Genomic DNA, 20,863 nt, shown 5'->3' with positions numbered 1-20,863 from the left:
AAGAAAAAAGTTACAATAAGTATTCTTAAAACTTTGAGAAAGTGAGTAGAAATTAAAAAGGGGGGCCCATTTTTCAGTCCTAGAACTCCCCAGAATCTGAATGAATCTTGTAGTACTTTCATGCCATGCATCTGCAAAGAACTGCATTGCCGGATGAGGAGTACCTAGTGTGGGCAAAATGAATCAGCCCATATCTGAAATGCTCAGTCACACCGGATTTCCCAAGTTGCCCAAGGATACACACAACAGGTATGACAAAGCCCAGGTTAGACAAAATGAGTAAATTATAAAAATCAAGTGAGTCAACAGGGCTGGGACATTCTTGATAATGGCAAAGCAAATCTTTCTGCTACTCAAAAGGATAGGAAGTAACACATGTAAAACATTAGTTTCAAGATGATTCCTTCATCTTATCTGTCTAACACATCAGCTCATGGAGGTCTCTGGCTTCCTAGTAACTCAAACATCTTGAGCAGACACTACAACACTCCTATTTTATTACAAATCTCATGTTATGATAAATAGTGTTCCTGCAAGGGTACAATACACTAAGAATCCATTTTCAGCTTCCATGAACAGAAATTAAGGTTTTTAAGGGAACAGACTAAGCTCAAAGGTATTACTAAAAGCTATGGCAAAACTTCATGTAAGTGCACAAAACTATTGGGAAAAGGAAGACTGATAGTCTCTTGACTGCTTGAACCAACAGATGCAAGCAAACACACAATTAACCTAAGCTTTGGCAATTTCAGTCTTTTTCTCATCTCCTTATACTCAAATAATTTTTACACTTGATCTTAGCCAAAAGGCCAACAAGCGATACTCAAATAATTTTTAACAATACCTGTAATTACAACTCTACTTTTAAAATGGTTGGTTTTATACTACAGGGTCAAACAGAATACAGCTTACCAGAATTAACATTTATCTTGACACATCAGAAATCAAAGTTCTGCTGTTAAAAAAAATTAAGCTGTTTAAGATTGATTCTTCAGAGGTACCATAGGTGCTATAAATAGGTGAAGCAGTACAGGATAAACTCAATTATAGGCTGGATGCACTTTGATTAAAATATGACCCATAAATATATCTACTGGGTATAGTGTAACTGATTTTACCCCCAAAAACGTTGTTTAAACTATTTCTATAGCTTTTAGTTTAAGAATCCTATGAATAATGTCTACCAAAAATTTAAAAATCTAACTTCCTTTATGTATACTTTTTTCTACCCTTATCACCAACTTGAAATAAACTATGAAACTAACCAATATTTCTTACCATATTGGTGGTATTTCAAGTAGAAGAGTCAGCAATGAGACTTGCTGAAATTTAAGAAATGAAAAATAGCAACAGAGAATCCCCACTGGCCCAGATAGGCCACACTGCCTTTCAATTGTCATGAGAGGTGGACATTTGATCAAAAGTCTGACATAAGGAAAACATCACATGGCAAAGTTTCCTGAGACAGGACTGAAGAGCTAGCTAACTTGAAAGGATAAAAACATCAGAAAAAGAATCCCACCACACCTCTACCATTACTTCTCAAAACTACCAATAACAGACTTCTCACTCTACGTTTGTGAAGGTGACACTATCATATAACAAGTATTTTTTAAACCAAGATACATCATGCATAGGTACAAGCACCCAATGATAAATGTAAACATATTGTATACCTAAAATGTACCAATAAAAGAATTTAAGCAAAAAAAAAAAAAAGAGAGAGAGAGATAAGCAGTCAAGGACTTGCTCCAGTCCAAACCTGAACCCTAAGGATAAACATCAGGAAGTGCTTCTTATAACTCACAATTCTGGATAAATTGATACAATTAAATATTTAGTACTTACAAACTTGCATTTAAAATGCTGCCACCTGTGAAAGGAAGCTCTAATTTATTGTTTAATGTAAACACTTTGTTGTTTTGTGTTTAATACTTGTCATGAGTATATTTTGGTAATGATATATAAGCATGGAGAATCATTGAAAAAAAAAACCAAGTATTTTTTAACTTCAGAAAAAAAGTTTAAAACACAATTCTCACATATATCATATTCAAAATGTTAACAAAGTCACAAACACCAAAAAATTGACTAAAAACTTCACTGAAGGGCCTGGGATTTAGCTCAGTGGTTCCACCACCTGCCTCACAAGCTCAAGGACCTGAGTTCAATCCCTGGTACCAAAAAAAAAAAAAAAAAAATTCACTGAAAAAAATTAATCCCCCAGTTCACATTCCTTACATTATAAAACAAATCTACACACAGGCAGCTAAACAAAACATAAATTTTACAAGATTATATAGTTATTAAAAGTCAAAAATAACACTCAAGTGAGTGATTTGAAAACAATTTTGTTTTGACCCACGAGTAATCCTGAGATCTGATCATTCAGCCAAAATACTTAGAATAAGCTGGCTGATACAGATACCACAGCAATGCTAGGCAAAGTAAAACAGAACACCAAGTTGGTAGGAAACTGAAAGCAGAGTCAAGACCCAAATGATAAGCACAGGTTTTTAAACTAACATTTCATATTTTGAAATTATGTACTTTTGAAAAATATACTATATTGATTATGTAAAACTAAGCTGTTTAAAATATTATGGGTGGCATAAAACAAAGATTGTGATTTTTGTAAACCCATAAAGCATAGTTAACATGGCATTTAAGAGAGGTCTTATATGCACAACACAATCCAAATTTATATACATATACATATGTATCTATATAAGTGTACCTCCATCCTTCTTCTCCAATTCGTCCCTAATTAGAGGGGAAGTAAGTATCACCTTCAAAGTTAGTGTGGGCTCTTTTGTATTCCGAATTACAATAGATGCCTCATCTACACATTGTTCCACTTGGTATTTCTCTTCTGTGAGTTTCTGAAAGTCACCAAGATTTCAAAAATATGCAATTAGATTGAAAAATCTCAAAAAGTAAATGCATTCACTAAGTTTTCAAATGTTATTAACAACTGGAATTACTGTGCCAAAAGAGGAAATAAAATCCATAACTAGTTCTTTACAGATAACTTCTCTCTCCTCCCAACTTACAAGCAAATCTTTCTCTATCCCTCAAAAAACCATCACAATGTCAATTATCCATACAATTATGAATATTCAAAACCATTCTAATATTTAAAAGTAAAATGTTAATACCATCAACTGTCATTATGTGATAAAGGGCAAATTATTGTTCTTGAAATTATTTCAGAGAACTACTGCAAAATAATAAATAATTGGGAAGTCCTAAATAGGACCTCCTACTTGCCAAGGACTTGTGAATATAAGATTATGTAGTGTTCTAAATCAAACTGAGTAAAAATGAAAAGGGGTCTCTGCACAGTTACTTACTAGCAAAAGAAATGAGTATAAACAAGTTATACACTTCTTTTATGACAAGTCTCGTGACAGCCACAGGAAAACTTACATTGCTATTTTTAACACAATTATAAATACACAATTTAGAGGTCTTCCACAAATTAATCACCCCATCAGAATCATTTAAGTTATATTTAATATTTTATCATACATTAAATATATAATGTAATAGTAAATCACACAAGGCCTTTCTTGGTATTGGAATTTAATATTTATTATCTGACATAAAAGAGCCAGACTGAATGGAAACACTAAGTCTTTACTCGTCACTGTGTATTAAAAGAACTCATATTTACACAAAAACAGCATTTCACCATTAAACATTTCCCCAAAAAGTAGGAAGAGAGAAAACTCATTATCCTAATTTTGAACAGAGGAAGCCAAAGAAGGAAGTGAATGGAAGAACCAGAACCAAAATATAATGAAACAGCAGAAAATCATCCAAGTTCATTTTACCAATAAAAGATCATTAAAGATGTCACTGGAAAATAAGTCAAACAATTTTCTAGTTATGCATGTATATCACCGTGAGACATAGGTAAAGTAATGAATACAGTGTAAGTTTTAGGCTAAGTGTTAAGTGATTTCTGGTTGAAGTCATCCTCTGCCTCCTTTGCTTCAAAGAAGTTCATCACCCTAGAGTCATGCAGGGAAAAGATATGTTTCAGCTTCAATTAATTAAGACACTTAGACAACTAGAGATTTTGCTATGGGAAATGTTCATAAAAAGATTTTTAATCCCTAAGAAAATAAAACCATAAACACTAAGGAAACAGAGTATTGGGGGGGGCGGTCTAGATGTCACCCCAAAGCCTCATATGGTAACAGGTGGAGCTTCTCAGAGGTGGCTGGATCTAGAGTGTGTGATGCTGGCATTAAAGACATGATGCTGGGATTGATTCTCAGTGTGATGCTAGGATTTAAGGGTGCCCCACCCTGGGTGTGAGTGCTACCCACTCTAAGGGCAGGTACCCTGATGGAATAATAAGGGACAAAAAGAGAGCTGCTGTTGTCACTGCTTGCCGCTTGTTGCTGCCCCAGTACTTTGTTGCTTTGCTGGCTTCCTGCCTTCTGCCCACAGTGAACTGTTTCTCATCTGTGATGGTCCTCTGTCATGCCACCCCGCCTTGGAGCCATCCAATTATGGACTGAAAACCTCTACAAACTGTGAGCTGAAATAAACTTTTCCTCCTTTAACTTTGGGTGTCAGGTATTTTGTCTCAGCAACGAGAAAAGTAACTAAAACATGGGAAATATGTGGAAGTCACACTTAAAATAATTTCCTAAAATATTAGTAATAATAATGAGTGCTTGTGTATACATGTGAAGGCATTTGTGTTATGTGTATACATGCACATAACTGAATCTAAGACAGGAAAATGTACAGTGGTACCTCAGTTCACAAATGTTTGTTTTGTGAACATTTTGGCTCACAAAGAGAAGCACTTGGCAAAATTTTGTTTTTGTTTCAAACTGTATCAGGTAACAGCCATCTTTCTTTCTTTTTCTTTTTTTTTTTTTTTTGGTACCGGGGATTGAACTCAGATCCTTCCACTTGCAAGGCAGGTGGTGGAACCACTGAGCTAAATCCCTGGCCCCTACAGCCATCTTTCTTACACAAACACGAATGTGGCCATCTTCTCCAGAATAATGGAATGAATTAAGTTCATGAACCTAAGTACCACTGTATCTTTACCAGAAATATAGACTATATTACTGGTTTACTCTATGGTTCTCAAGACTAAAAGGCCCCTCCTCCCTCTAATTTGAAATGGCCTGCACAATCTACTCTCTCTTCTGGGTTCCTCCCTTGAACACTTAACAGGCAACAAGAATATTTTAAAACTGGAAATATGTAGAAATAAAGACCCTCACTCAGGAAAGGAACAATGTAGAGTTCACACAGTTGTGATCTATACAAAGAAAGCTCTATGAGTACAGACCAAAGGATGGCCCAATCTGTTGAACCTTCAAAGCTGGAGAGATGTGACATACATTCTGAGTTAATAACTGATTTATTACAGCAGTGGTTCTCAACCCTTTTTTCCATCCAGACAAAACTGAGGATGAGAAATATGATCTCTCCTAAGAAACAGGACTCACTAAAGGGAACACAAAAGGGTGACATGGTTGAAAAAGCCTGTACTATATTGACCTCTGGATTATTACTTTGTTATAATTAATGTCTACTAAAAAAAATTTTTTTTGGGGGGGGTACCTGGGATCAAACTCAGGTCCTTGCATTTGCGAGGCAGGAGCCGGAACCACTGAGCTAAAACCCCAGCCCAAAAAAAATTTTAAATAAAATAAAATTTTAAAAAATAATGTTCCCTACACTAAAAACAGAAATACAGATTAAATTCTAAAACAATACAAAAAAAAATGCAAGAGAAATTTTACTAATATTATACCAAAAAGCATTTGGTCAGAAATCACTTTTGTTGAGCCTCTCAATTCACAAAACTTTACTGCATTCCATGTCACTCATTCCTCAGGGGAGCCACAGGCTCTCAAAGGGATGAATGAAAGAGGAAAGGAAGGAGGGATGTGGGAGGGCAGGAGGACAGAAACACTATAAAAGATCAGAAAATATTGCTCCATCAAAATTGAATGTGGAAAAGCTAAATATTTCCTGCCACTTGGAGTACAATATTTTAAAATTTAAGACAGAAAAATGTGTCTCAAAAATTAACGTAGGAGAATGTGTCAACAAGTAATATAAATGTGAGTGTTAAGAATAGTATATAAGGGCCAGGGATTTAGCTCAGTAGTTCCGGTGCCTGCCTCGGAAGCTCGGAAGCGCAAGGTCCCGAGTTTAATCCCCGGTACCAAAAAAAAAAGAATAGTATATAAACTGGGTGTGGTGTAATTCTAACAGTTGGAGGATGAGGGAAGAGGATCACAAGTTTAAGACCAGCCTCAGCAACTTAGCAAGACAGTGTCTCAAAATTTAAAACTTTTGAGGTGGTGTAGCTCAGTGTGAAATCCTAGGTTCAATCCCCAGTACCACTAAAAGGGGGTAGGGAGTGTGTGTAGATTAAAAGTATCAGAGAGACAATTTTAAATTCACATCGGTGAATATAAAAGAAAATGATCCTGGGCTAGGGATTTAGCTCAGTGGCACCTCGCCTGCCTCCCAAACACAAGGTCCTGAGTTTGATCCCTGGTACTTATAAAAAAGAAAGAAAGAAAAAGAAAATGACCCAGTAACCAATATCACAAAAATAAATTTAGTGCTCATGTTATTTGAAGAAAAAAAGAGACCCCCTTTTAGAAGTAAAAGAAATAGGAACCAACATGCGACAACTCAAAGTTTGGACATCTATTTCTGTGACATAAGATATGAAGACAATGAAATCATCTAACAGCTGTAATATAATTAGACTGCCTATAACACACATCTGAAACTGAATGATGATCACAGCTTTCTGATCAGTGCTGCAATTAATTGGCACTTAGGGTAGACTGGCAAGACAGGTCTCGGTGTGACCAGAGCCCCATACTTCTTGCCTTCAGCCCTGGGGAGCCTCTCGCCTCAGAAGCATCCTCCAGGGAGCACACCAACATTAAAATAGTCTAAATGCACCCAACGTGAAGAAGGTTTGGAAACAAGGAATAGTGACTTTCCATTAACAGAACAGATGGGTGACTGTTACATTAGCTGAGTCTTCAACTTTGAAGTTATCATCTATAAAAATCTCTTAGTTGTCTACGCTCTTTTCGATCTTTCAATTCTTCTCTGCATTTCACCACCATTTTTATAATGTTGGGGGTCCTAGTCTAGAAAAAAATGAACACTCTCAGCAAGATACACCTGAAAAGTTTAAGATTGTACCTTAACAGCCACCTTAATTTTGTAAATATATCCTGTGTATTAACCACCAGAAATGTGCTTTAAATGTGATAGTCACTGACCCAAAGAAGTGACATTCCTTTGTTTGTACCTACCTAATTACCAATTCTTGTTTTTAAATTCATCAAGAACACTCGCTATTTTCATCTTTCATAAATCTCCTAGAGGTGCAGTTAAGCTGTACTCACCTGAATCTGAATAGGAAGATTTTCTTTGACTGTATTTAACAAGGTCTCTGTGGGTTTGTCTTTGCACATTAAAACCAGTTCCAAGTCCATATCATCCTTAATCAGCAAGCCTTTTGCAACCAGGCCAATCCTCATTACACCACACAATGTCCGACCACCTTGGTCCCTAAAAATAAAAGTCTGTATGATTACTTCCACAATCTACTACCCAAACTATAACTTGCAATCATCTCTTGACTTCTGGATATCCATATGAATCGATAATATAGGTAAATGTAGAAATCAAAAAAATCTATGGATTAAGTCTCAGATGTAACATTCATAAAGTTCCTATCTCCCCCCAAAGTTCCTATCAATAGGGAGCATGTTTCACACTTTAGGTTTTTCAATTCTTTACTATTATCTACATTGCTTAGGAAACTAAAAAATACTGTAGTATTGTACCCCCTTCAACATTTTTTCAAATCATTCTTTTTAAACTTTCTTCTCTTATTTCTTGGTAATTAAAGAATTTATGAGAAACATGGACATCATGGTATACTGAGAAAGAATATGAGGATAGAAATCTAAACCACTTGAATTCTACCCCTGGATGTGCCTGCTGGCTCAATATCCACAATCATAAAATGGCTATTGGCTGGATGAGCTAAGGTCCCTCCTAGCTAATCACTATAGGAATCTACAAAACTTTATGGGGAAAACTGAAATGCATAAAAAATGTGATAAAAGCAAACCACTGAGGAAATAAAAAATATACCAAAGATAACCTGTCAACACCTGCATTCCAAACCCAAGAATAACTAAAAGAGCAAATACTCAACCTCAAATCATGAATGGAACAAAAGAAAAATATTTACCTATCTTTGGTTTAACTCTAAAAGCTTCTTATTAATTTCTCTTAATCACAAGTGTAAATATTAATTAAGCTTAGTAGTCATTAGCAAGCGTCTGAGTACAGGAAACATTTTAAAAAGAGATCTAGTTTCTTCTTCTGCTCCTGACGTTTACATTATGGTCACGTAACTAAAGCATTAACAGATTAGGTATCCTGCTTAAAGGAGAAGAGAAAGTAACGTCTGGGAACAAACTGCATGCCACCTAATCTCACATACAGGCTGCATTTGGAAGATAAAGAATGTGAAGCTCAGCAAAGTTAACTGCTCACGTTCATAGAGTAAAATGGCAAAGCCAGGATTTAAACCCATGTTGGTTTCTACCATGACATTCAGGTTTTTACATGTTATGGTTGCTTCCAAGTTGGGAAGGACAGAGGTTAAAATTAGAGAGGTCAAGTAAGGCAATCTGAGAGTTTGACTTCAGTGGAGTCTTGATTTAGCTAGGTGGAAAAAAAGATCACTCCAGCAGGAAGCAAAGAATCAGCAGCTGGGCAAGTCAGTGGAGTTGAGAATGAGAGAAGGGAAAGAAACAAACTGTGGCAGTGGAAACTAGATAGGAAATTATAAATCTCCTGGCCACTGATTCAGTATCTGGCACACCTTAGGGATTCAATTAGCATTAAGTCAATGAAAAACTATAAAGGTGGTGCAGGTACAAAAAGAAGTGTTTTAACACAAGTGACCCAAGTGTATGCAACTATTTGATGTAGTCAGGCACCTTTGATTTTTCATTCCTCTACATCTCTGTCCCCTCATGTGTCCGAATCTAATACTTCATAAATCCCTCCTGTATAATCACACGCAAACTATTGCCTTCAAACTAGTTTGTTCAAGTTCTTATCACCTCTCAAGAGGATTATCTCAATAACCCCCTCTTTGTTGGCCTTTTAGACTAACCTCTGCTATCTTCAATCTATTATATAGTGTACTACAACAGGAATCATCTTCCCAAGACAGTGTGTGGATGGCACTCCACCCATTATTTCCTTGGCATCCCACTGAACACTTCGACACTTACCATTATGGGAGGTAATCAGAAGGCAGAATGGCCTCCTGGCTTAAATACTGTTGCTGTCACTTACTGTGTGACACTGACCAAATTAGGAATACTTGACTTCTTTGACTTCTTTATTTGTAAAAGAAAGATCTTTTTCTTACAGAGTGGATCTGAGAATATAATTTAATGTAAGTAATGAACCTGCCAAGCCCAACATATATTAATAACTCAATAATAGCTACTATTTCTTTTAAAAATTCTGTATACTTTTTTCACATCTGAATCTCTGCTGAATATTTTTCCCTTCCACTGTGTGCCAAAACTCTACCTATTCTCTGACACTATACCAAACACTCTCTCCTTCAATGAAGTTTTCTGATTCCTGGAACCAGCATATTGTCTCTCACTGCTCTTCACCATTTATTCAAAGGAAACTGAAGCATAGATGCTAAGACAACTGGATCCAGATTCAGACAGGCTTGAACTTCATGAATCCTGGGTCCACCACACATTCTCACTCAGTGATCTTCTGCAAGTTAAAGCTTGTTAATGATTCTGACTTAATGTTTTTTATAAGCAAGTATGGAGACATAGAAATTTCATAAGACAGGGTAGAGAAAGAAAGATTAATAATAGAGGCCCGGGGATTTAGCTCAGTGGTTCCGGTGCCTTCCTCGCAAGCGCAAGGTCCCGAGTTCGATCCCCGGCACAAAAAAAAATAATAGAGATCAGTAGTTTTTTAATAAAATAATGTGAAAAATAATTTGGTACAGTAGCTGACAACAATGATAGCTATCATTAGCCATTTTTGAGTTCTACATCATAATTACAGTATACTTAGTCTTATCCCACCCATAGACGACAGCATGATTGAGCAGAGAAATTAAGTCCTAACCTAATTTAAATAGTTCTGAACTTTAATACTAAATCTGAATATGCCAATTATTCTCTCTCTCTTTTTTTCTTTTTGGTACTGGGGATCGAACTCAGGACCTTGCTCTTTCGAGGTAGGCGGCAGAACCACTGAGGTAAATCCCCAGCCCTGAATATGCCAATTATTGTAAAGCAAGCAACTCAAATACAATGAACTACTTAAAATTAAGAATAGAGTTCTTAAAAAAAAAAAAAAGAGTTCTAATATTTCTAATAACACAAATTGTAGGAAATCCTGCCATTGATTTGACTTCTGGGTCTTTTTTTTTTTTTGGTACCGGAGATCGAACTCGGGACCTTGCATCTGCAAGGCAAGTGCAGGAACCACTGAGTTAAATCCCTGGCCCTGAGTCATTTTTTTTTTTAAATGTAAAATAATAGATTAAAATAAGAGAGTACAGACAATAACTGTTTAACAGTGCCTGGCACTCACTAGGAGGTGCTTAATAAATCTACCCTTGCTCTCACTCACTTGTGTGTCAGGAGCTCGATTTAAAAGTCTGTAGCTGAAACACAACTCTATCTTTGTTTTTTCTTTTTTAGACTGGGTCTTGTTACGTAGTTCAGACTGGCCTCAAACTCATAGCAATCCTCCTGCCTCACTTGTAATCCTCCCAAGTGCTGAGATCACAGGTATGCACCACCATGCCCGCCTGGCTCTTGGTTTCTGTGTAGTCTTTCCATTTGTGGAATGGTCCCAAGTTGAGGACTTGTCTGTAATTCTTCCCACGTGGTGGAACTCAAGAAGTACAGAATGATTCTTCTCATTTTGTATAAAACAGAGGCAGACATGTCTTTCAGGAACAGGATTGTAGCCAGGCGTGATGGCACACACTTGTAATCCCCGCAGTCTGGAGGCTGAGACAGGAAGATCATTGTGAATTCATGGCCAGCCTGGGCTACATAGTGAGACCCTGTCTCAAAGAAGAAATAGTGACTTCATCCAGTTAACCAAAAGTCAATGTGACACTGTCCAAATATATACCAGCCTGAAAAGGGAAAAACAAAGGCATTAAAAGATATATTTAAAAGTACTGAACAGCACTGAAATATATACTTAAAAATGATATAAAGAAGCTACAGGCATGGTGGCACATGCCTATAATCTCAGCACTTTGACAGAGATGAAGCAAGATTACAAATTACAGCCCAGCCTGGGCAATTTAACAAGATCCTGTCTCAAAACACAAAACAGGTGAGGGTATGGCTCACTGCAAGAGCTCTAGGTTCAATCCGCAGTACCAAAAACAAATTTTAAGTAAAACGTAAAAACAAATTTTACACATACACACATAGTTTATATACGTGTACAATTACTGTTTTAAAAGTTTAAAAAATGACAAACATACCAAAGTATAATCAAAATCTAGAATACTTAACTAACTTGCACAGGAAACAGACTATAGAGAGCCAGACATCATTGAAGAATACCACAGCTTCAATCACTGGATAATATGACTAGTTAACAAGAACTCTAAGTTGGGCAAAATCATTTTTTTGGTTTTTTGATACAGGGTCTTGCTATGTAGTTCAGGCTGGCCTCAAACTCACAGCAATCCTCCTGCCTCAGCCTCCCAAGTGCTGGGATTACAGGTGTGTGCCACCACACCCAGCCAAAATCTTTTTGTTGTTGTTGTGTTTGTTTTTATTTGTTTGTTTTTGGTACCAGGGATAGAATTCGGGTCCTTGCTGTTTTCGAGGCAGCTTTTGAGACAGGCAGCGGAACCACTGAGCTAAATCCCCGGCCCCCAAAATCATTTTTTAAGCCATCATACAGGAGAAAAATTAAGTCATTTCCAAAAACCTTCAAACTGATGCCAGACACAATGTATAAACTACCTGTAAACAATTAAGAGTGTAAATTAAAAAAAAAAAAATCACCTTCTAGAGCAAAAATCTGTCACTGTCTTTCAACTGAAGACAAAAAAATTTTGGTGAAGAAAACCAATTTTCCAGTACTTTCACACTACTCTTACCTACTTATCATGCTGATTTAGAATTGAAACCTGGAGAAAGAAATTCTGTTAACTTCTGTCTTCCATTTACAAAAGTTGTAGCCAGGGTCCGGGGATTTAGCTCAGTGGTTCCGCTGCCTGCCTTGCAAGCCCAAGGTTCTGAGTTCGATCCCCGGCACCAAAAAAAAAAGTTGTAGCCAAAGTGATCTTTAAGCCTATTAATATGGTATAATCAATCAAATGATCTTCATCTTTCAAAGTCAGTCATACACATATTCCTGTTATAGTGCCACTGCTCCGGACAGTAACAGTTACCACTGCAGTTTCATCTCACTGATCACAACTATCCTGACAATGCCTAGAACACTTCACTGCAACTGTTGAAGGTTCTGGCTGCTATTAGCCCTTCCTTCATTTCACAAATACACAATGAACATTTACGATACGCAAGACACTGTGCTGTATTTTATGAATGAACAAGATAGATACAGTCAAAATGTATTTAAAATACATGTTTCCAGTTTTCTACTCCAGAAATCCCCCACCCCCAGCAAAATCATGACTTTCAGAATTTAGGGGGCTAAACTGACACAGTAAAAAAGATGATATGTCATAACTTTCAAACATTAAAGAATTTTAAATACTTGGTATACTCTCTTTTGTCCATTTTCTTTTTGGGGCTTTAATCACTGCTCCTTTCATTCCTTTCAAATTTAACTAGAAAAATTGCATATAGCATTTACTTCCTTTGTTATAGTCATATACATGAGATAACACAAAGAACAACATTATCACAAACTCAATCGAAGGACTGAGCTTTTCTGTGCTCCAGGAGGGCCAGTCCACACTCACTTGGAATAGTTTTCTACAGCCTCATCTTTCTTCACATCTGCCTCGCCCTCTGTTTTTGTGCCTTTATTTGTTTCATCGAGCCAATCTGAGACATGTTTAAGAGCACACTCAACAGTAGACACCATATTTTGAACAGCTTCAAGTTCCTCTGGAGATGGATAGATTGTTGAATGTTTCACCATAACATGGCGATCATCATTGGCAAAAGATCGAATAGATCTCTGTCAGAAGGAAAAAGAACCAATTACTTCAATAAAAGAAATGACACCTGACAAGGATGACATACAAATATATTTTAAGTCAACCCACAGCACTGGCAAACCATTATAAAGCAGTTGATATCAAAATAAAATTGCTCAGGAATAGGAACTAAAACCCATCTTAATACTGCCAAACCAGAAAATCAATGGTCTTTCACTTATGTTTCCGTTAAGGTTCACTTAGGTCATATTCAGCATTGTGCATATGCTCTCTGTCTTTCAGCTGAACCTATGCTTCTGAATACTTCTTCGAAAGAGATCTTCCATGCTGGAAGTAGAGCTCAGTGGTATAGCACTTGCCTAGCATGTGTGAGGTCCTGGGTTTGATCCCAAGAAAGGAGAGAAAAGGAAAGGTGGGGGGGGGGAGCGAAAAGTCATCCATATCACATGATATCTGTAAGAATCAGATATTTCTAGTTTGAAGGAACTCTCCAGAAATGCATGATGTTGACTCATGAAACCCAGCCACTACCTTTCAAACTACTGAAGACTTTCACATCTTAAAAATTTGAAATTGCAAAGCCACTCAAAATATACAATAGAAAGTTATGTGTGAACTATGGGAAACATGGAAATACTATTCAATATTTGACATTTACACCCTTGGTGCAAAGCTTTAGTTTTTTCAAATAGAATAGCACAAGACATTCCAAATTCCAGAATGAGAAAAACACATACTGCAAAACAAGTTCCCAAGCTAGTTTACACATGTACATATTTCATTCTGAATCAAAATCTCCTCAGAACTGCTGGACACCTGTAATCCCAGCACTTGGGAGGCTGAGGCAGGAGGATCACCTACGAATTCAAGACCAGCCTGGGCTCCACAGTGAGTTCAAGGCCAACCTAGACTACACAGCATGACCCTGTATAAACAAACAAACAAAAAATCTCCTCAGATATGATTTACTTAAACTTCAACAATATTTTGAAGCTCATTTGGAAAAATAAAACTCAATGACAGAATCAAGAAATATTCTACAAAGATGGATGAATCAAGGTCCCAAGTTCGATCCCCGGTAAAAAAAAAAAAAATTGTACCATTATAATGAAATATCAAAAACTTTTAAAAAGCAATAGTTAACGTGACATGCTGGCCCAGAAATCAGTGGAGAAAACTAAATGTCCAGAAATAGAGTGAATTTCACAAAATTAAACAGAGCAGATCCTTCACATTCATGAGTCACACCTCTAAAGCTTTTTACTATTTCCAAGTTTACAAATATCATGAAGATACTTGTTATCAGTATACCAAACTGCAAAAGGGTAACTCAATATGTTTTCCATAAGCCCAAAGTATTCCATTAAGGGGTGGTGATAGTGTCTGTATTTACCTGCAATTCTGTACTGACAGATGATAAATATTTTGTTTTCAAGTCTTCACCACAAAATAAAACGTTCACAATTATTTAGTCCTGCCTCTTGTTTGATTATCAATATTGAAAAATCATAGTAATTTGGAAATTAAACAACTGACACTACAGTGTCACTGTCTGCTAAAAAGTTAAGCAAACTATAACTGAAAAGGTAGTAATCCTTTAAAAATCTCAACCATCATATAAATTCAGGACTAGTATCGATCATATAGCTTTCTTTTTTCTCAATAAAAACCAACTGTCTAGATTTCTTTCTTGCTTGACATCCAGACCAGTTTTCCAAATGGAGCCTTTTTCAACAAAGAACCTTTTTAATTGTTTCACTAGATATACTTACTACCCCAGAACAAATAACAAGAAAACAAAACATATCATGAGTTCCATCTAAACAAAATTACATATTACTGCATTACACAAACATTTGAGAGGAAAGGGGAAGGGAATGGAAGGGGATGAAAAAGGAATTAAGGTATGCCATGTATAGGCAAGCAACTCCCCACAAGGAATATAATCATCATGTACTACAAACATGTACTAATAAAAAATTACAATTTTTAAAAAACCAAACGTGATGTCTCACAATTAACTCAGACTGCCAATGAGTTTTAAGAGAAAAATAAAAGAGGCGAGGTTTGGTGGTGTGCACACCTGTAATCCCAGCACTTGGCAGGCTGAGGCAGGACAATCACCACAAGTTTGAAGACACAAGTTTGTCTCTATGTGGCCCAAGTTTGTGGGCCACATAGAGACAGACTTCAAGGCTAGCCTGAACTATGTAATAAAACTCTGCCTCAAAAAAACAAAAAAATGTTAAGAAAAAGAAAAAACTCCAAGGTTAAAACCAAAAATCTGGCCAGGGATTTAGCTTAGGGCCAGGGATTTAGCTCAGTGGTTCTGGCGCCTGCCACACAAGCACCAAGTCCTGAGTTCGATCTCTGGTACCAAAAAAAAAAGAACAACAAAAAACCAAAAGTCTACTGAGCCATGACAGAATAAGCATGATGAAATAATGGTGAAAGGAAGAACTAACACAATGGTCTATCCCCAAAATGAGGGAGCGGGGGGCTTACTTACACAAATAAGCTCCAAACAGATTTTTTTCAAGTATTAAAAAATCAAATCAGAAGAACTCTCACTCAAATGTCAGAGCTAGGAAACAAGCAAGAGGGGAAATGGAAAATGTGACCATTTTCCAATTAAAGAAATTAAAAATAGAATCACCAGACAATCTAGGCTAAATTGTGAAAGAATAAATGGGAAAAGAAATTCTACCAACTATGACAATATGCATACAATGATACAGCTATTAAGACTACAAGAAAAAAGCCACCTTGGGAGGCTGAGGCAGGAGAGTTGCCATGAGTTTGAGGTCAGCCTGGGCTACAAAGTGGGTTCAAGGCCAGGCTCAACTACATAGCAAGACCCTGTCTCCAAAAATAAAAAACAAAAAAAGCCAAAAGGGCAAATACTTCACATGGGAGGCAACACAAGTCACAATGTGTTTTTTTCACATTTCACCATAAAACTAAAATGACAGGGAAAACCCCCAAGTTAACACTCTTTTTTCCCACCACTCAGATCTAAGACGTTAAGATTCTTTCTCTATAAAGAGCAAGTTAACATGTGATTTTGGGCACAAATATTTTTAAAAGCAAGTAGCATTTAAAAGATACACCATCAGATTTACTAAAGAATGTATTCCAAACACATTGACAAATGAATATTTTGTGCTTTTTCCCCCACTCATGATGTCTTTTTAAAATCCTTTCTCATTATACTTAGGAAAAACATAAACAATATCATCCAGATGCAAAATACTAAGGAGAAAAAATCAGCACATTTTAGCAATTCAAAACTGAAGACAGGACCTCATGTAACATCAGAAATCCAAGTCTGAACACTCATCCAATCACAAGCTTGCCTTGATATTTAGCTCAGCAGCCCATGAATACAACCTTTACCCTGTTATTTTAAAAACATGTGAAAGGGTAACTTTTTGGGTTAAATATATATTTTACAAACTCCTGAACCATTCATATGACCAATTAAAAGACTGGTTCAGGATTTTTAATTTCCATGGGGAAAAAACTGAACTTCATTGAGGTAGAATACTAAATAAAACGTAATTTCAAGTTCAAGGCCACCCAGCTATGCGTACTGGTTTGCTAAGACCAGTTTTATTAGAAAACATTATTTATGAGCATTCCCTCCTTGTATTCAATAATTTATGGCCTGCAGGCTCATGCGGCTCCATCTTGGGGCTTAAAGGACTCAGTAATAAATCTGAACTCATTTGCTTTGCTTAAATAGTAGAGTGACATCTTTATCTGATACAGCACAGCCAAAACTTAATACCATTGTTTTTCCCACACCTTCAATGTTAATGCTTCTAGTTTTAAATTACTAGAATCGTTTGTAGGTAAGAAATTAAGAAAATGTAAGGAGTAACCTACCATGGTTTTCTATAGTATTTTAGCTTCTTTTTCCGATCTTTTCCTCTCTTTCTTGTCGCCTTCACTAGACACTGTTTTGTGTGACAGTACCTCCTCATAAGCCTGAGTCCCCTGACAGTCTCTCAGCATCAAATACAGCAAAGATGTTTGAAGACTTTTCTCTGGAATACACCTGTAAGAGAAGGGGAAAACTAACTTTTCAAAATGCTTAAAAATTACAATGAGTTTCATATCTGAGTGCGGAGCCTATAAACTTGTCACTGATTTAAAAGAAACAAAGTATATGGAGGAAAATTGTTTAATTTCAAACAAAAAGTTAACATCCTTTGAAGACCTGGGCCCAAGAACCTACAAGATATAATATGGCCCAAAAACCAACCCTTTCCACAGCCACAAGGCCCGGGCAGCTAGCTGACTTGCACTCAAGGAACACCACCTAAAAGAGCGATACTGCTCCTGGTGGCAACAATGATGCAACTAACCATCAGACTTTCAATGAGAAATTGGTATGAAGCCAGACCTATGCGAAAATTCCATAGATAAGTCACCTCAAAATACGATACCATTGGCTCTCTCATGATGCTTTTCCATTAGACAGTATATGTTGGCATAATGTTTGCCCTTTTGATTATTTTTAGGCCTAAAATTCAAAATGCTTTATTGGCTCTGCCCCCTAATTCCCAAAAGACCCAATATCCTCTTGCCTCTACACACCCTAGGCCAGAATCCTAGAATCTCACTAGACTCTGAATTCATTACCCCTGTACGTCCCTCACCAAAATCCCACAGCTTATTTCTGCTCAGAAGCCATAATCATCATTCTGCTACCATCTTTAGTCACACCTTTATGAGACTGTATTACATTCTAGAGAAGGTAAAAGTAACTTCTGAGTACTAATGAAATCCTCAAGCTGTAAGCCAACCTGTATAAACAAACAAGGACAGATATCAAAACAACACTCTTTACTGACACAGATATCAGAGGAAGTAACTTACATGCTGCATACCATGCAAATTCACAAAGAAAAAAGCCTGCTCTTTGTCTAAATATTTTTTCTTTAAATAAAGCAATTCCCTTAAAGACTATTAATAGTAACAGTTTCTTAATATTACAGTTATTCCCTTAAGAAATTTCTTTTTGGATTTTAGGACTGGAAAAGTTATGTTATATTTAACACTCCTCGATATTTCAAATGAGAAAAAGACCCATAACTGTAGTCAAATGGCACTCAACTATGACCTTACACAAACTATCTATGTCCTATAACCAACTCCTCTAACTGTGGCTTAGAAAAATCCTCCTGAAATATGCTAGTGAAGTTTGATTTAAGTACACAGGGCCGAAGATGTAACTCAGTGGTGTAGCACCTGCCTGATTTAAGTACATACATGTACGTACACACACACACACACACACACACCTACATATGTTTAACCGTATAGGTTCTTTAAAAATGGTCTGTGTTACAAGCACAAGGACCCAAGTTCAATCCCCAGTACCAAAAAAAAAAGTGCTACAATTTATAGGATGCTTCTGTATAACCAAGATAAAAACTAAACCATAAGCCCCCATGGTAAGAGATACCTGAAAAACACTTTTGTCACTAAAATTATACCTTCCATATAAGTCTATACTAAACAGCCAGGTGCTGTGACACATGCCTATAATCCCAGCTATTTGGCAGGCTAAAGCAGGAAGATCACAAATTTATCCCAACCTGGGCAACTTAATGAGAATCTGTCTCAAAATACAATAAAAAAGGGTTGGGGACGTAGCTCAGTAATAGAGCACTTGTCTACCATGCACAAAGCCCTGGGTTCAATCCCTAGTACTGTGCACACACACACATACACACAACTTTATAAAGTCTTCGACATCTCCCATTCCCAGCCCTATTTCATTTTTAGATATTCATTCAGTAAATAGCTGTGAAATCTAGTTGGCAACAAAACAAAAACAAAAACAAAACAAAACCAACATTTCTTTGTGGTCAATTGAAACTGAAAGTCTACAAACTTTATAAAAGGGGGAAGCCAATACAATAATCCAGCCATTTGAAAAAGCAGACTGAAACCAGAAAAGGTGAAAACAATGCTAAGAAAATCTGATGTGGTGGAGAAATCAAGATCACCATAGTCATTCAGCACAGAGAATGGCCACCCTGTGCATACTTCAAGAACCTCTGTGAACATCACAGTATGTCAGCATAGTGCAATAATCCACAATAGAAGGCCCAGTAGCTCAGAATCACATTCTATGGGAGCTATAACATGAACTTTAAAAAAAAATGAACTTAAAAATCATCTGACCCAAACCCACCCTCAGATTATAAATGAAACAGAGTCAGATATTAAGGTCACACGGCCAACCAGGGACAAAACATCTAGAATGTCTAGAATCTATATCCTAGGCCAGTGACGGTAAACCTTTTAGAGACCAAGTGCCCAAACTGCAACCTCAAACCCACTTATTTATCGCGAAGTGCCAATACTGCAATTAAACCTGAATCCTGAGGTTTTAGTTTAGAAAAAACAACTCATACACTTGGCTCACATGCCAACAGAGGTCTATGCGTACCTACTGCAGCACACATGCCACAGGTTCACCACCACTGTTCTAAGCCAATGCTTTTTCCCCACTATATTAAGCTGATGGGGGGAAAAAACACACTACTTGAAATGCTCCAAGCAGATGGGAAACTGCTAAACAGTTTTTAAAGAGTTTTTTTAAAGTTATTTTTCAAGTTTTTTTAAAGAGTTTTTTTTGTTGTTTCCCTTTTTTAAAAAATGATCAAGTGCTGGATGTGGTCACACATGCCTGTAATTCCAGCACTCGAGAGGCTGAGGTAGGAGGATCACAAGTTCAAGGCCAGCCTGAACTACATGGCAAGACCTGCTCTGAAAAAAAAAAAATTTGGTGAATAAAACTCTAACCTTGAATTTTTTTTTTAAAACCAACTTTGCCATTTAATAGCTATAAGACTCAGAAAGTCACTTCATTTCCTTGGTTCATGTCTTTTATTTATAAGATGTGAAAATATTCCATTACTAATTAATAAATAACACTTACGGAACTCAAGACTTTGTACCAGACACTGTTCTAAATGATTTCATACAATCACTCATTTAATGCTCACAACAATCTCAATTACTGTCTCCATTTAACACATAAAGAAACTAAAGCATAAAGATAATACAACCTAATTAAATCACAAAGAAAGTAAACAGTACAGCCAAGTCAAATCTAGATAATCTTTTAATATTGTCTAAAAGGCATTTACATTTACATTAAGGAACAAACTTTAGTTATTTTTATTTCAAAAGACAAATCTACAGGAATTATCAGGACCATGTAACACACACTTTGAAGATAAGTCAATTCAAGTGGCAGCTTTGCGGCTTCTCTAAGCCTGAGTTTCCTCATCACTGCAATGGGATGACTAGGCTTTATTTCAAACTAAATCAAATGAGTTACACAAAAATATCTAATAATATCTAACAAATAGTGTACACTTAATGCTTTCAAAAAAAAAAAAAAAACCTCTGATTTCCTAGTGTCATATAAAAAACATTTTTAAAGTAACAGCTATACATACATTTCTCTGAAAAAAAAAAAAAAAACTGAGCTTAGGGCCAGAGGTTTAGCTCAGTGGCGCCAATGCCTGCCTGGCAAGCACAAGGTCCTGAGTTTGATCCTCGGTTCCCCAGCAACAAAAAAAA

At 36.5% G+C, this 20,863-nt stretch overlaps 1 protein-coding gene across 16 annotated transcripts in view; it reads right to left on the bottom strand.

Moving 5' to 3' along the window:
• Positions 1-20,863, bottom strand: part of Strbp (spermatid perinuclear RNA binding protein) — a 184,496-nt gene that overhangs the window by 96,834 nt on the left and 66,799 nt on the right. For 15 of the 16 annotated variants that reach the window (XR_015439755.1, XR_015439756.1, XR_015439757.1 and 12 more), the window contains exons 2-5: positions 17,144-17,315; positions 13,055-13,275; positions 7,422-7,587; positions 2,738-2,882 (exon numbers count right to left, since the gene is read on the bottom strand). Coding sequence is in view for 12 of the 16 variants with exons in the window: in XM_087182802.1 (XP_087038928.1) it covers positions 2,738-2,882; positions 7,422-7,587; positions 13,055-13,275; positions 17,144-17,146 (535 nt within the window). In the remaining 4 variants the exon portion in view is untranslated. Of the gene's footprint in view, positions 1-2,737; positions 2,883-7,421; positions 7,588-10,719; positions 11,282-13,054; positions 13,276-17,143; positions 17,316-20,863 lie in introns of those variants that run through there. The other variant, XM_087182809.1, reaches the window with a different exon arrangement.

This window comes from Heterocephalus glaber, unplaced genomic scaffold (genome assembly GCF_053883595.1).
Source record: "Heterocephalus glaber isolate CG9 unplaced genomic scaffold, H.glaber_assembly_v1.0 deba00001479, whole genome shotgun sequence".
Lineage (NCBI taxonomy): Eukaryota > Metazoa > Chordata > Mammalia > Rodentia > Bathyergidae > Heterocephalus > Heterocephalus glaber.
The sequence above is the reverse complement of the archived record's forward strand: the minus strand, read 5'-3'. Positions and strand labels throughout refer to the sequence as shown.